General features: G+C 42.4%; 1 protein-coding gene across 1 annotated transcript in view; it reads left to right on the top strand.

Annotated features, from left to right (window-relative positions):
• LANCL2 (LanC like 2) overlaps positions 1-12929 on the top strand; it is a 33906-nt gene extending 20977 nt beyond the window's left edge. Inside the window, exons 6-9 of the mRNA XM_041425228.1 lie at positions 2147-2329; positions 4609-4785; positions 8058-8130; positions 9881-12929. Coding sequence (XP_041281162.1) covers positions 2147-2329; positions 4609-4785; positions 8058-8130; positions 9881-9996 — 549 coding nt within the window. The 3' untranslated portion in view covers positions 9997-12929. The remainder of the gene's footprint in view (positions 1-2146; positions 2330-4608; positions 4786-8057; positions 8131-9880) is intronic.
• The last annotated feature ends 595 nt before the right edge of the window (positions 12930-13524 follow it).

The raw sequence follows: 13524 nt of genomic DNA, 5'->3' as shown, positions 1-13524 counted from the left end.
ATTGTTTATGCAGCATTATATTACCATCTTTTCACTGTATGTTAAATATTGTGAGTCATGCAAAGTTGAGTCATCCACTGCAGAGAAGATGGCATATCAGAGTCCCATCCTTTCCTCATCCCTCCCACACCAAATGGGGTGAATTTTGCTGTATTTTCAACAAAGAATTCAAGAGGTGGTTTGTTGAGTGGTTATTTGATAACAAAAAAAAAAAAAAGCATTGAACATTGCACCTTAGATGTGAAGGTTACTGAGGGTAGTTCCTGTACAACACTTATATCATAAAATCACAGAATATGCTGAGTTGGAAATGACACATCAATATTATCAATTCCAACTCCTGGCCCTTCACAGAACACCCCAAGAATCATACCGTGTTCCCAGAGTGTTGTCCACACACTTCTTAAACTGGAGAAAACATGTATTGCTGGAGTTATGTACAGGCTACTGGAAAAATGTTAAATAACTCATCCAGGAGGTAGAGGGGGAATTCTAAAGTGCTAGCTAAGAAGTCTCTACTCCAAGATTCTTTCACTAACCCTGAAGCAAAAGTGTCTGTTTGCATACCTTTGTTTTTGGCCAGAAAGTTAGGACACACACCTGTAGGTTACTCTTTAGCTGTTTGAAGTAAGTGCTGGGAACCTCAGCAGCTTGGGCAAAAAACTCACTTGTACTCAAATCTTCTTGGAAGCACAAGGTAAGGAGGTTTTTAAAGAGCTCTGCTCTTCTTGGATGTACATCCTAAGGATTTCTGAGCTGGGCTGGGCTTGCCTTGAAAAGCTCAAGACTGAAGGCATTTATTGCTGGTGCCTGTCCTCTTTGCCTTCTTCTGCAGGATTGCCTTGTGAAATCAAGAGCCTCAAAACAAACATTCCTATGAAGCCTCCCTACCACACAGGGAGGGTTCTGAGTGAGGGTTGGTTAGCTTTGGGGTGTTTTTCATGACAAGCTGCTCTATATTCAGGTGTACTTCTGATGAGCAGCATGAACAGCCTACTTGAGGGACCTGGTGGATAGAACTCTGGCAGAGGTCCTCTGGCTGAGGGGAAATAGAGGCTTCTTGTTTCTTCAGGTTACTCAAAATACAGCTGTTGAAAGTTTTCATTCATTTGGCTTTCAGACTTTGAATTCTAGGAGTGTGCTCACCTGTTGAATACAAATGTGCTGGAGCTGGTGGGAAACAGTGGAATTTTATGACATTGAATCAGTAATAAAGACAATTTATTTAATAAAATAAGCTCAGTTACTAGGCTGTTATAGGCTCCAGTGCCTGTGGTTGTTCCCACAGCTTGCAGAAGTTCCAGAAATTATATAGATTGTGTAAAAATAGAGAGCTCTGCTGTTAAAATGGTGGAAAATGGGCTGGTAGTGGAGGGAATGCCATCCAAGAGCAACTGCAGACACAACAGTTACTTGGCTTCTAAAGCTTTAGTTACAAGGAACATGCAGGATGATGGATGTATTCTCCATTTGACAAGGATGTACATTAAACAAAAAAACTAGAAAGGAAATTGCTAAAAGCAATTGAAGGATAATTTTGTAGTACAAAGATGTTTAGATATTTGGTGAGGTAGCTTCTATTTTAGCTTCTGAAATTGGAAATGCAGAATGCAGATTTATAGCCCATAGCTTCAGGGAGCTTTGTTTATGATGGAAAACTTCAACCTTCATAAATCTCTTGTCAGGTATGCTGCTGTATACACTTTCCTTCATTTGTTGGGAAATGGCTATTTTAAAAATAAAATGTATAACCCAGTGTGTTGGAAGTCTGTATTATGAGCACCGTGTGAACAACAGGTCTTTCTCCTGTAAGTGTTCTCCCTATTTTAAGTTACAAAGAGAGGTCTGGGAGTCATCATACTTGGTTCTCAGTTCTTCCATAATCTTTCTGTGTCACCTCCATTGAGACAGGTAATGACTTGGTACCCCAATTTCTTTGTCTCTGCGATGACTGTAAAAATGTTCTTAGCAAGGGTATTATAAGTAGACATTAATTAAATTCATAGGATGTGATTCACAGCATTTGGATCAAGGATACTCATATGTAGGATACTTGAAAGCAGATTGTAGAATTAAGTGTTGACACACAGTTTGTTACTACTTCTGTTGATGTGTTTAGTGATGTTTGTTTTAATGTTTTCCTCAGCCAATTGCAAATGTGGACCAGGAGACTCTGACAGAGCTGGTGAAGCCAAGCATTGACTACGTGCGTCATAAAAAATTCCGATCTGGGAATTACCCATCGTCGCTGAGCAATGAGACTGACAGGCTGGTTCACTGGTGCCATGGTGCCCCTGGAGTCATCCACATGCTCATGCAAGCTTATAAGGTAAATCATTCTATGTTCATAGATTTCACAGATGCACAGAATATTCTGGGTTGGAGGGGATCCACAATGATCATTGAGTCCAGCCCTTAAGTAAGTGGCCCAAGCAGGGAGCCAACCCACAGCCTTAGGGCAATTAGCACCAAGCTCTTAGATATTTGTATATATACACACACATATATATGTATATATACCTCTGTCTTTACAGAGAAACTTATATGCAGGCCTGTTTGTTTGCAAGACTTTATATAAATCTAAATATATAAATCTAAATCTAGGCTTTTGAACAAGAACCCCATGCAAGACACCTAAAAATCTCAGAATACTTACATTGGTATGTTTTAAAGAGAAAATAAGTGGGTAAAATTTCTTCTCAGGGCACTAGTAGTTACTAAGCTTTCTTGGAAAAGAGACATATATTTAAACAGTTTGGCATCAGAGTCCTGGGTGTGAGAACATTGACCTAAATTTTTTGAATCTTCATCCCAAGAGTTTTAACAATTATGTTGGTTTTCAAAAATATAGGTTCATGTGCCTTGCCAAAGAATGTCTTCCATAAATTACTCCTTTATTAAATATAACTCTCGACAACTTAACGTCAGAGCTAAGATCCCAGGCCCCTTCCAGGGCGTAAATAAAACTGCTGAGCTACCACAAGCCTGCTGTTTGCCCTTCTCCATTCTTAACTAGGTTTGCTACCTGACTTTTTCTGTGCTTCTGATTTGCGTGACATTTGAAAGTATGCCGTTTAATTAAATTTATGCAAATCGATTCTTGATTTTGACAGCCCTCCTTGACAGATTCCCTGGTTGGCATCTGGGTGGGCTGATGAAAAGCAGGCTTGGTTTATGGAATAATTACTCATGCTGCTACCTGAAATGTGAACTTTAAATTTCTTACAGTGGGTTTTTTTTTTTTAATGCATGTAACAGCAGTTGCAGTTGCTTTTTCTTTGGACTGTAGTAGGTGATTGACTTAACACTTCTCCACTCTCTCCTTCTTTGTCAATGTGATGCTTTCCCCAGCACAAAATGTTTTGCAAGAAAGGGATAGGACCAAGTTCTCATTAGCAGCCTCCTTTTTGGCCTCTGTGTTTAAGGTGATGAAACATATGTTTTTCTATTATTCTTTATATTCTTCTTTTTGAAGCACTGAAAGAAAAAAGTTGGCATGTGTTTTGATATGGCTATGCTTTCATACGAGGCACAGGACTTGTGATAACAGACAGCAGGGTTTGTCCTGGAAATCAAGTGCTGTCACAAGGCCTTAATTCAAAATGTTATGGCTAAGCAGCTGGCAAACCCTGTTCAGAGAGAGGCACTTCCTGTATCAAGCTTGTGAGTTTAAGATAGTTTCTTCTATTATCTTACTAAATAGTTTGGCAGGGGATACCATCTTCAAAGGACTAAGTCTACAGTAGCGCATCACATTTACTTTGTTGGGGTTATTTTGGTAGGTTTTTGTTGTTGTTGGTTTGGGGTTTTGCTTGTTGATCTGTAAAGTGACTTAGGCAAAGGTGAGCAAAAAAGTGGCTTTATAAAGGTGGACTTCTGGTGTTAATCATCTGAATTACTTGCTTTTGTTTGCTTCTTTCTAGATGAACCCTCTATGTTTAAAGTGCATTTCAGTTGCAGTAAACTTTGCAAAAGCGTTCCTTTGCTCAAGCTCACTACTGCTTCTGAGTATATACTGTATGAATATACTAATACAAGTACTCACAAAGGAAATGCAGCGTTCCTGCTTGTATTTGTGACAGAGAAAAAGTCCTGTGCTATACAAAGAGAGATTCTTGTGCATTTTTGACATGGAATTGAAGGCAGACAGTGAGCAACCAGGAAGAATTAGTCATGAAGACCAGACCAGCAATTTAGGACCAGATTTGATATCCATTATTCTGTTTTACTTCTCTTGGAGGCAGCATCACATTTCTGTATTTTCAGATTCTGGTTTGTGGATAGAAAATGGAGAAAAAAGGACCATGTACCCTTCAAATAGATTGTAGGTTTTAGAACCAAAGGCCTTGAACTTGAGTTTTTTCTTTGGAGGTCCTGATTTTGGAAACAAAAACCTGAAAAGTTTTTTCTTTTACCCTGCAGGGAAAGGAGAAACAACTTACTAAGAAGAGAAAGAGAAGTCTATGAAGAATAGATTATTAAAATTCAAAATCAATTTGATATGGAAAAACCCTACACAAACAGCAAAACATCTCTCAGGAGCAGCTTCCTTTTGTTTTCATTAATACTTCAACTGATGTGTGTTTATTCTCTGTTTTTATTCCACAGACTTTTAAAGAGGATAAATACCTGAAAGATGCTATGGATTGCAGTGATGTCATCTGGCAGAGAGGTTTATTGAGAAAAGGGTATGGAATCTGCCATGGTACTGCTGGCAATGGCTACTCCTTCTTGTCTCTCTATAACCTAACTCAGGACAGAAAGTACCTCTACCGAGCTTGCAAGGTGAGCTCGGCAGCATCCCAGCAAAATCACTGTTCCCTTTCACATCCCAGTGCCTGTACAAGGGTAAACTGGGGTGGGCGTGGGCTGATGTGCACTGGGGATGGATGGGACATTGGGTGGGATAACAGGGCCCAACACTTGCTCCACTCACTGTGACTGGACGGCTTCCACTTTGTACGTGGGGCAAGCACCCTCTCAATAAGCAGAGAGAAACAGACAAGTTATTTGTAAGAGGGGAGGGACTAAATGTATTCAGAAGAAAATAAGAGCCTGAAAATTAGCCTGCCTGAACAATAACAGACTGATGTTATGTGGTACTAATTATTCCACTGAGAGTTTCACTGTCCTCCTCAGGTTCTCAAGCTGTTTGTATTTGTATTTTGTAATTACTTGTTTTCAGACTAGTGCCTGTTTGGGGCTTTTAGAGCTCTGAATTGCAGTTATTAAATTGCTCACTTAGAGTTTTTTTTATAATACAAATTGCAGAGAAAGACACACTCAGAATTTTTCCACTGGAATTGTCCAAATTCTGCTCTCAGTTCTTGACTGTGCTAGCACTTACTGAAGGAAAAGGCTTTCTCTGCCTGTTTCCTTACCTTGTAAGACCTTGGTTTGGTTTGTTGGATTTTTTTTCCAGTTTAATTCACTGACATGAGGTTTCGTATTGTGTACACAGCTTTTTAGCTGAAGCCTTTTACACAGTATTGCAAATGAAATCTGATGAGTTGCTTCCTAGGTGCTTTTTAGTGAATATTGGCCATAGGTGAAGTTACTGTATTCATCTCTGCAGTCAGCCTGTCCTCTCTCAGCAGAGCTTTAAAAATCTGCTGCTTGTCTCACGTTTACCAAAGCATCATGCTATGAGGACACCTGTAGACATACCTGCATCCTAGAGATTGAAATAAAACCCTAGTACTCCCACAGCAAATGTGTGACTTTGTTACACATGGAGTGACCCACTGCTGATGTGTGAGCCACAGCACCCTGCAGGCATTGCTGGCAGCATGGCTGTCAACTCTCCCTGTCATCCTCCGTGCTAGCACACCTTCTGCAGCTCTGGGCAGCATTGGCAGCTCCTGGTGGTGTTGCATTTCTGGCCCTGGTGTTTGTGCACACCATTCTAGAGAAAAGCTAACATATCTATCTCAAAGCCAGAAAAAGGCAGAGACTCTGTTACATACCTGAAATCCCATTAAGAAGGAGGTTGTGATGCAGTGGCCAAAGATTGTTTGCTGGAGCCGCCCGCCATAGTCAGGCAGTGGATTTGCAGCCACTCTGCCACTTAGCATCTCTAGCGTGCCCCAAGGGAATGCTAGAGATGCTAAGTGGCAGAGTGGGGGGACAACAGTCAGAGTTGGGGGGAAGCAGGCAGAGGAATTTGCTTGTCTGGCATTCTTGAAATCTTCTCTTTCGGAGCCAGAGTGTGCAGGGAAGCAAACATGCAGTTATGTTGTACCCAGAGGCATGTAACTGAGAGAACGAGATGGCTGCCCTCCCAGGGGTGCTTCTTCACACCGAAAACATCAAGCCCAGGGGAAGGAGTCTTTCCTGGAATACCTGGTTACCTCATGAAAGCCATGAAACTATTTCACAAATGAACCACAAGAACTTGAATAGAGGAGTCCCCTCTTTTGTGCTTCACATTTTACCTTCACAGCCTTTCTCTCAAATTATCAGGAGCTGAGGCACTCTGAGCTGGCCTATCTGTAAGAGGAGACAGGGGCTGTGGCATCCTGGGCTCCAAGCAACAGAACATTGAGCCCTGTGGTGTTCAGCTTTGTGATTGCCACTGTTGGTGGCAAGCAATCCAGTCTGCGTGACAAATAATGTTAGATGTCTTCCCAAGATACTGTTTCTTCCCCCTCTTCTCCCCTTGCCAGTTAAACAAAGATCCTGTGGCTTACTGGCTCGCAGTTGTGCTGAAGCTATGAACTTGCAAATGATGGTTGTGTTTCAGTAGCGGAGGGTGCATATTTTAAACTTTCGTTGCAGTTCCCAGGCTGGAAGTAATAATCAAGGCTAGTGTGCAATCAGATGTGGATGTTGCAAGAATTGATTGTAGCTTAGAAACATGCCATAAACATGTTTGGTCCTCACATTTAAGACAGGATCACATAGGAGAATTAAACCATAGTGTGGAGATCTATATCCAGAGGGTGCCCAAAAACGTTTAATCCGTTCTTAATAACAGTGTGAATCACAGTGTTTGTGGTTTTTCCCTTGTGTTTCCTGAAGACACACACATATGCACGTACTTCTATCAAGAGAAGATCATCATCCTCCACTAAATATTTAAATAGAGTGGGCAGGGGAGGGGAGGGAAAGAGGAGATACCACCCATTTCTTTCTATGAACAGACTGATGACTCTGGAATTATGCTTAGATCCCATAAAGCCCCAGCTCTAGGGCAGGGGCACCCTCTTAGTTAGGCTGATGTGTTTGCTAATTTGGTAGGCCAAATTGCAGGGGAAGCAGGGAGAGACCTTTCAGTTGTTGGCTTTGCAGGAGTCCATGTGTGTATTTCGAACAAGCAGTGGTTTGCATCCAAGTACAGAAATGCCAGGGGAACTTGTGCCCCACTAATGCTCTGGGGAGCCATAAAGGAAAAGTAGCTGGTCGTTACTGAATTGATCCAGGTGTGGTTCGTAAGTCGTGTGTGTCTAATGTAGCTACTGCAGCAGTGCTGATCAAATGTGAGACACTGTTAACTCTTTCTAATGATAATCTATCTCCTGCAGCAAAACATTAATGACCATAATTGTCTAACTGTATTTATAATGATTTTTCATAAGGCTTGGGAAGAGCAAATAAATGAAACTAATTAATGACAGCTGAAGATTTAATACTCTAAATTGGTGCACAGAAATGAAAGAAAACCAAAATGCAATTAACAGCTGTAAGTCCTCAGTTCGTGGATAAATTAAGAACCAAGAGAGATAAGAGACTGATACAACATTAGTAAAATTTTGACTGAGTATATCTGTTCTTATAGCATTTTTCCTTGGCATGTGGCAGGGTTGATTGATAAAAAGCAGATGTCTAGCCCACCATTGCATTGTTATGAAACTGAAACTCACTCTATGCAAATACATATTTTAAAATCTGATTGCAGGCCTTGTCATGGTTAAAGGAGGACAAATTGATCTCAGTGATTTATGTGCTGTGTGTCTGCTTACACTGCTTCACATTTTGTACCTAATAATGATATTCAGGTACTCAAGCTTGCATTTAACAGTCTTGAATAAAAATATATTTTTTAATGTGTTCCCCAGTTTGCTGAATGGTGTTTGGAGTATGGTGCACATGGATGTCGTATTCCTGACCGCCCTTATTCCCTCTTTGAAGGTAAAGTGATGGTGTTGCAAATGGTCTTGTACTACAGGAAAGAGGGGCATCATTGCCATTTTGGCACATGCGTAGGAGTTGGGAAGTCTTTGGTGGGTTCCTCCACTATTAAACCCCCCCTATACCATCATCTCTGCCTAAAAGAAGGCAGGGGTAGAAAAGGACAAAGTAAAGTCATTCACTATCACACCTCTCTCACCTGCTTTCATTTCAGCAGCTAAAATATAAAACCAGTGGCAGTGTTGCTCTGGAATAAAATTCTGCTGTGCTGATGCAGCTTGGTTTCAAGCAAACAGAAGTTCAGGCAACAGTTTTGTCACACATGGTTTTTCAGAGGGACTGGGCAGAGGAGCAGCTGTGGGTAGGGGGTCTCCAGCTAGCTGCTAGCTGTCAGAGCTAAGCCTTCTCTGCAGCCATACTCAACCAAGGGAAAGGTAGTTTTAATATGACCCTAAATCACTTGAACAGGAAAGCAATGCCGAGTTCTTAGGGGCTTATCTGTAAGTTCCAAGATGTTACCAGATAGTTTCCTAGAGCTTTGTATTTTTTTAATATAGCTTATTTTCTATTCCTTGTATCATCCTCATGTTACAGAATCAGTAGCAAGGAATTACAGATCCAAGCAGGATTTAAGGCACCACCACGGCTGCTCCATGAACAGCGAGCCTCGTGTGCCACCTGCCGCAGATACTTGAAATTACAGCAGCCGAGCAGGAATATTTGCAAATTAGCAATCCAGGGTGTGAATGAGTGCAAGAGAGCAGGGGTTTATAGGCAGCCCTTCTAAATACAGAGTTATTGTCTTAATGCTTAGAGGAGAAGAGCATAATTACTCCTATTCCAGAGAGCACCCCTGCATGCTCTTGTAGGGAGGGAAAAGAGCATGCATACAATCTGTTGTATAAAAGCTTTGAAATTTGTTGAGAAGGTGAAACGGTGCAAAGAGCAGGATGATTTGTGCTTGAATGCTGACATACAGCTTTATTTTAGTTTTTTAATTGTCTTGAATTTTTAAAGAAAAATACAGAAGTCTCATATTTGAGATGAAAAAACCTCTTAAACTGGGGCTTTGTTTCTTTTTGTAGCCAAAATTGTGCTTGCAGTTGTCCAATTCTGCCTGTACATGCGTGTTTTGAACAGAAGTTGCGTGTGCATGTTCTGGAATTGCTCTAAGTGTTTTGTTTCAATCAGATACTGTAATTCAGAAAGGCTCCTTTATATGCATAGCTGTTTATAAAATAGGATTTTAGCTTGATCACAAAACTGAACCTGTATTTGTATGATTTCCTAATGTTGTGCCTCTCTTGTCTGTCACCCTATGAGTTCTGCTGGGTGATGCACTTTGGGGTCTGGATGGCCCCTTCATGGATAGTGAGGAAATGAATCTGTACTTCACAAGTGCAATAAAGTTTTGGCTTTTTCTTTTAACCAGTGAAATGAGAAGCAAGAGCTGCTCAAACTAGGAAGGACAGTCCAAGCTCGGATTAACTTTTTCTTAATTTGAAATAGCATTGAGGTTGTTCAGTTGAAGACATGATAGCAGAGACCTCTTGGTTCTTGCCTTTGATATTTTCAAACAAAATTTTGTTTCCTGGGCGAAGTACAAATGAACTTGCCTTTCTGTAGGGCCTAAGTTCGTCTCTTTAAAAAAAGATCTTAGTGAGGGAGGTGTTCAAATGGGTGCTGTTGCCTTTGCTGTCAGCTGTGCTATTTTAATGGCCACAATGATCTCCTTCTCGTTATGTTTTAGGCATGGCTGGAGCTATTCACTTCCTCTCAGACATTTCAGTACCGGAGACTTCCCAGTTTCCAGCGTTTGAACTTAGACCTCAAAGGAGGGAAAACAAAGTGGAACAGGACGGCTAAAACCATCATTTTGAAAGGAAACTGATGCCAAAAGAGATGAGACTGTTTCGTGCCTCTGATAGTGAATGAACTTGATGCTGAACCGACAGATGGATAAAGCCCTTTTCTCCCCCCTTCTGCCCCAAAGGACCATGAAGTCATTAGAGCATGAACAGGAGAAGCCACACTTAAGTTCTGTTAAAGTGACACCTTCAGATGTAGGACCAGAGAAGTCAAGTTTTGAACTTTCTCTTTTCTGTTGTATTTGTCTTCTTCAGGTCTTTGCCATGCTCTGCACGTTTATTGGTGTTGTGTGTTGATCCGAGTCTTTTGTTGTTAGCCAAAAGCTGGTCTCCGTGTGAATCTCCGTCCTGTACCTTTGTGCATGACTCACAAGAGCAGTGTTGCTTTCTGCAGCGTGGTTACCCGCAGAGAGAGTTCGCTGCTAGATGGTGCCCAGCTTCACTGGTGTACTAGCAGCTCTAAAAAGAGATGAAAAACGTTCCTCTGTTCATTTTTTCTGCCTTTTTCTCCACGGTCCTTCCAAGCTAAGGTGGTGGAGATCAGCCTGTTTTGATGAAGAGGTGTGAGGCCATTTCTGTTTTCAGAAAGTTAGCAGGTTGGAAGGGATCTGACTTGTCTTTTGCTGGTGTTGTGGGAGGCTTCTTTGAAAGTCTGAAAGAGAGGTTCCCTTTGATTCCTGCAGCTGGGTAGTGTGTTAGGTGCTTATAGCAGGATGGAGATGTTTCTCCCTACTGCTGCAAAACCCCATCCCATGCCATGAGCTTAAACTGCAGGTGGAGTCACTTGGACTAACCTCCCTCTTCCACCAACAGCACAGCCTGGACAGCATAATTGCTTTTCCTGTCCTAGACCTTGATTTGGAATAAACCTCCTCTGCAGCATCTCATATACAGATGAGCAAATGGAGGTGCCAGGGCAAGCCTCTCATGAAGGTAGCTCAGGATGGTTGTTACTTTGGAACCAAAGTGGTGATTTGTTCGGGCCCTCCCCTCCCATGTAGTAGTACAGGAGTGATAAATACCAGCTGCTTTTGGAAGCTGCAGAGGATTATTGAGCAATATGAAGCCATTGCTAGTGGCTGTAATTGAAGTATAATTCATTTTCAAATCCACACAGAAAAAGCTCTTTTCCCATAGTCTTAATTGCTGCTAGTGCTTTAGTGTGGTGGGGTTGTGAAATACTAGACCTGCCTACAGGTGCTCCTGAGTGTCAGGCCATTGGTTTGGGAGAAGTGAGACATACTCCAAGTACTCCTAGAGCAGGCTTGTGTGTCCAAGTAGTACCTGAAGTGTAGCACACTCCCAGTCACTCAGGCTCTGTGGTCATCCTCCCCCAGGTCTCTTTGTGCTCTGTCAGTGCAGGTGCTGATTTTAATTGGTATCTTCTGTCGGGTGTGTGACAGATGGCACAGTTTGACCTTTTGGGCACACATTGGGATATCTGTGACCTGTGGGCCATCTGCTGAGTGCCAGTGCCTGTGGTTGGGCTTGGAAATTCATTGTTCCTCCTTAAATTGGTCTTGATTTGTCACCTTGCAGGTGGCTTCCTTGAGCCTGTTCCAGTGTCAGTTGCCAAATCCCATGCGATATTAACAACTTCCCTATTCAGTTCTGGGGGACAGCAGCAGCAGTGTAAGTGCACAGCTTAATGTCACAGCATAGCAGCTTCTCTGCTGGTTTGTCAGGTAGGATTAAAACATGGGAGCAGCAGAAGAGACTTTTCCACCCCTCTGACAAAGGCAGAAGGTGAAATGGGAGCAACAAACCCGGCTGCATCTCTACAGCCAGAGATTGGGGAAAATGCTGCATGGCAAGCAGCTGGGCTGAAGCAAACAAGAGCAGAAAAGTGAGGAACAGAGGGAGTTATTAATGTGAGGGATCAGTGAGGAACAGGAAGAGCTGGTCATGGAGGCAATGCACGGTGTACCAGCAGAGACATCTCGATGAGAGATTCCTCCATGCCAAGAATGCCAAGAGCTAACTCTGTTTCTTTCTTCAGCCTGATCCTGCCCATAGAAAAGCCGGGAAGGAAACTTGCCCAGGAATTCTCAGAGAAATACTAACAGAGATAGATGCCAGCTCTGATCCTGTTTCACATAACCCCCACCTCTTTGTTCCTTCCCCTTCACTGTGGGTGCAGTGCATGTTGGGTGTGTTAACAGGGCAAGGGCTCACCACATTTGCAGGAACTGCCTGCAAACACTGGCTACGCTGGCAAATCCCAAACCAGCGGATTGTATGGATTGTTTAACTAGGGGGTCAGCTGGCAGGTTTTTCATTCAGTGATTATATGCATATTGGTCTTGGCTACTGTGCTGGGAATGGCTCCTGCGGGAGGTGAGTTTGACTGGCTGGAGCCTAAAGGGAATTAAAACCTACTAGTTTTAAAAATACACACACTAAGAACAGCTGAATGCTGAGCAGACCCCCAAGATGCTGGAGTGTACCTGTCAAGATAATGAGCACCTGCTCTTCTGTACCATAGCCAGCCTTCTGCCATGGTGGGGCCTGGCAGGCCTGGCACCATCTTTCTCTGCAGAGTCCTCTCAGAACTGAATAAGACTGGAAATGTATCGAGCTGGGAAGTGTCTTGACAGTGCATCTGCCTCATCTTCCCAATGTGACTTTCCCTGTGGCTCCTCCTTTCTGTTTGTCACAGCATTGTGATATCTAGGTGGCCCCTTAAGGAAAGCTTGGTGTGAAGGTAAAAAAGTGTTTCACCAAGGCATTGTCTTCAGAAATGACATCAAACTACAAATGTAGAAAATGTCTTAATATTTCCTAGTTTGCTTTGTCTATGTGTAATAGTCCACCTGTTGCAAAAAGCTGTAGTGTTAAAAATGGAAATGCTGTTTGGGCAGAAAAAGAGGAAAAAATGCTGATGTTTTGTTCTTTGGCTTTATTAGTAAAGATCAAGCTATGTGGTGGTAATTTGTCTGAGTCTGGTTTTTTCTTCATTGTGGTTCTCCTTCCTTCCCTCCAGCTCTGTGGTGATAGCTGTCCCACTGATCTGACTGCTGAGCTGCTTCTCTATCTCATAGTCCTGCAGGATGAAACACATGCCAGAAAGAGGGCAGATTGCTGTTTTCCTCTTTTCCTAGCACTGCAGGTGCCTTTTTTGCTGCTCCGAGATGATTTTTAGTGTACATTGCTTAGTGCAAAGCTCTGCTTTCCTTTGTGGCCACACAGATCCTGTTGAAGTTTGCCGCTAAAGCCAGACTCAGGATGAACTGGTTTTTAAAACACATGTATGAAATCTTTCTGTCCACCTGAATAACAGCTGTTTCCCAGCTTTGAGGAAGTTTCAAATGTTCCTCTAGCTAGGCTTTAAAAGAAGAAAACATCCAAGTATGCTGCAGGCAAATGGTAATATTTGTTTCACAAAGCCCCTTGTGCCACTCATGGCCATCTTGGCCACCAAGAGAAACTGCTGCATTTTTTGGATGGAGAGGATCAGTTCTGGTCTGTAGACAATCTGTATGAATTCAGGTGTAGGTTGATAACGGCGTTGGGGCTTGTCTAGCAC

The sequence above is a fragment of the Onychostruthus taczanowskii genome, unplaced genomic scaffold, assembly GCF_017590055.1.
Source record: "Onychostruthus taczanowskii isolate IOZ18803 unplaced genomic scaffold, ASM1759005v1 scaffold88, whole genome shotgun sequence".
Lineage (NCBI taxonomy): Eukaryota > Metazoa > Chordata > Aves > Passeriformes > Passeridae > Onychostruthus > Onychostruthus taczanowskii.
This window is presented reverse-complemented; position numbering and strand designations above follow the sequence as displayed.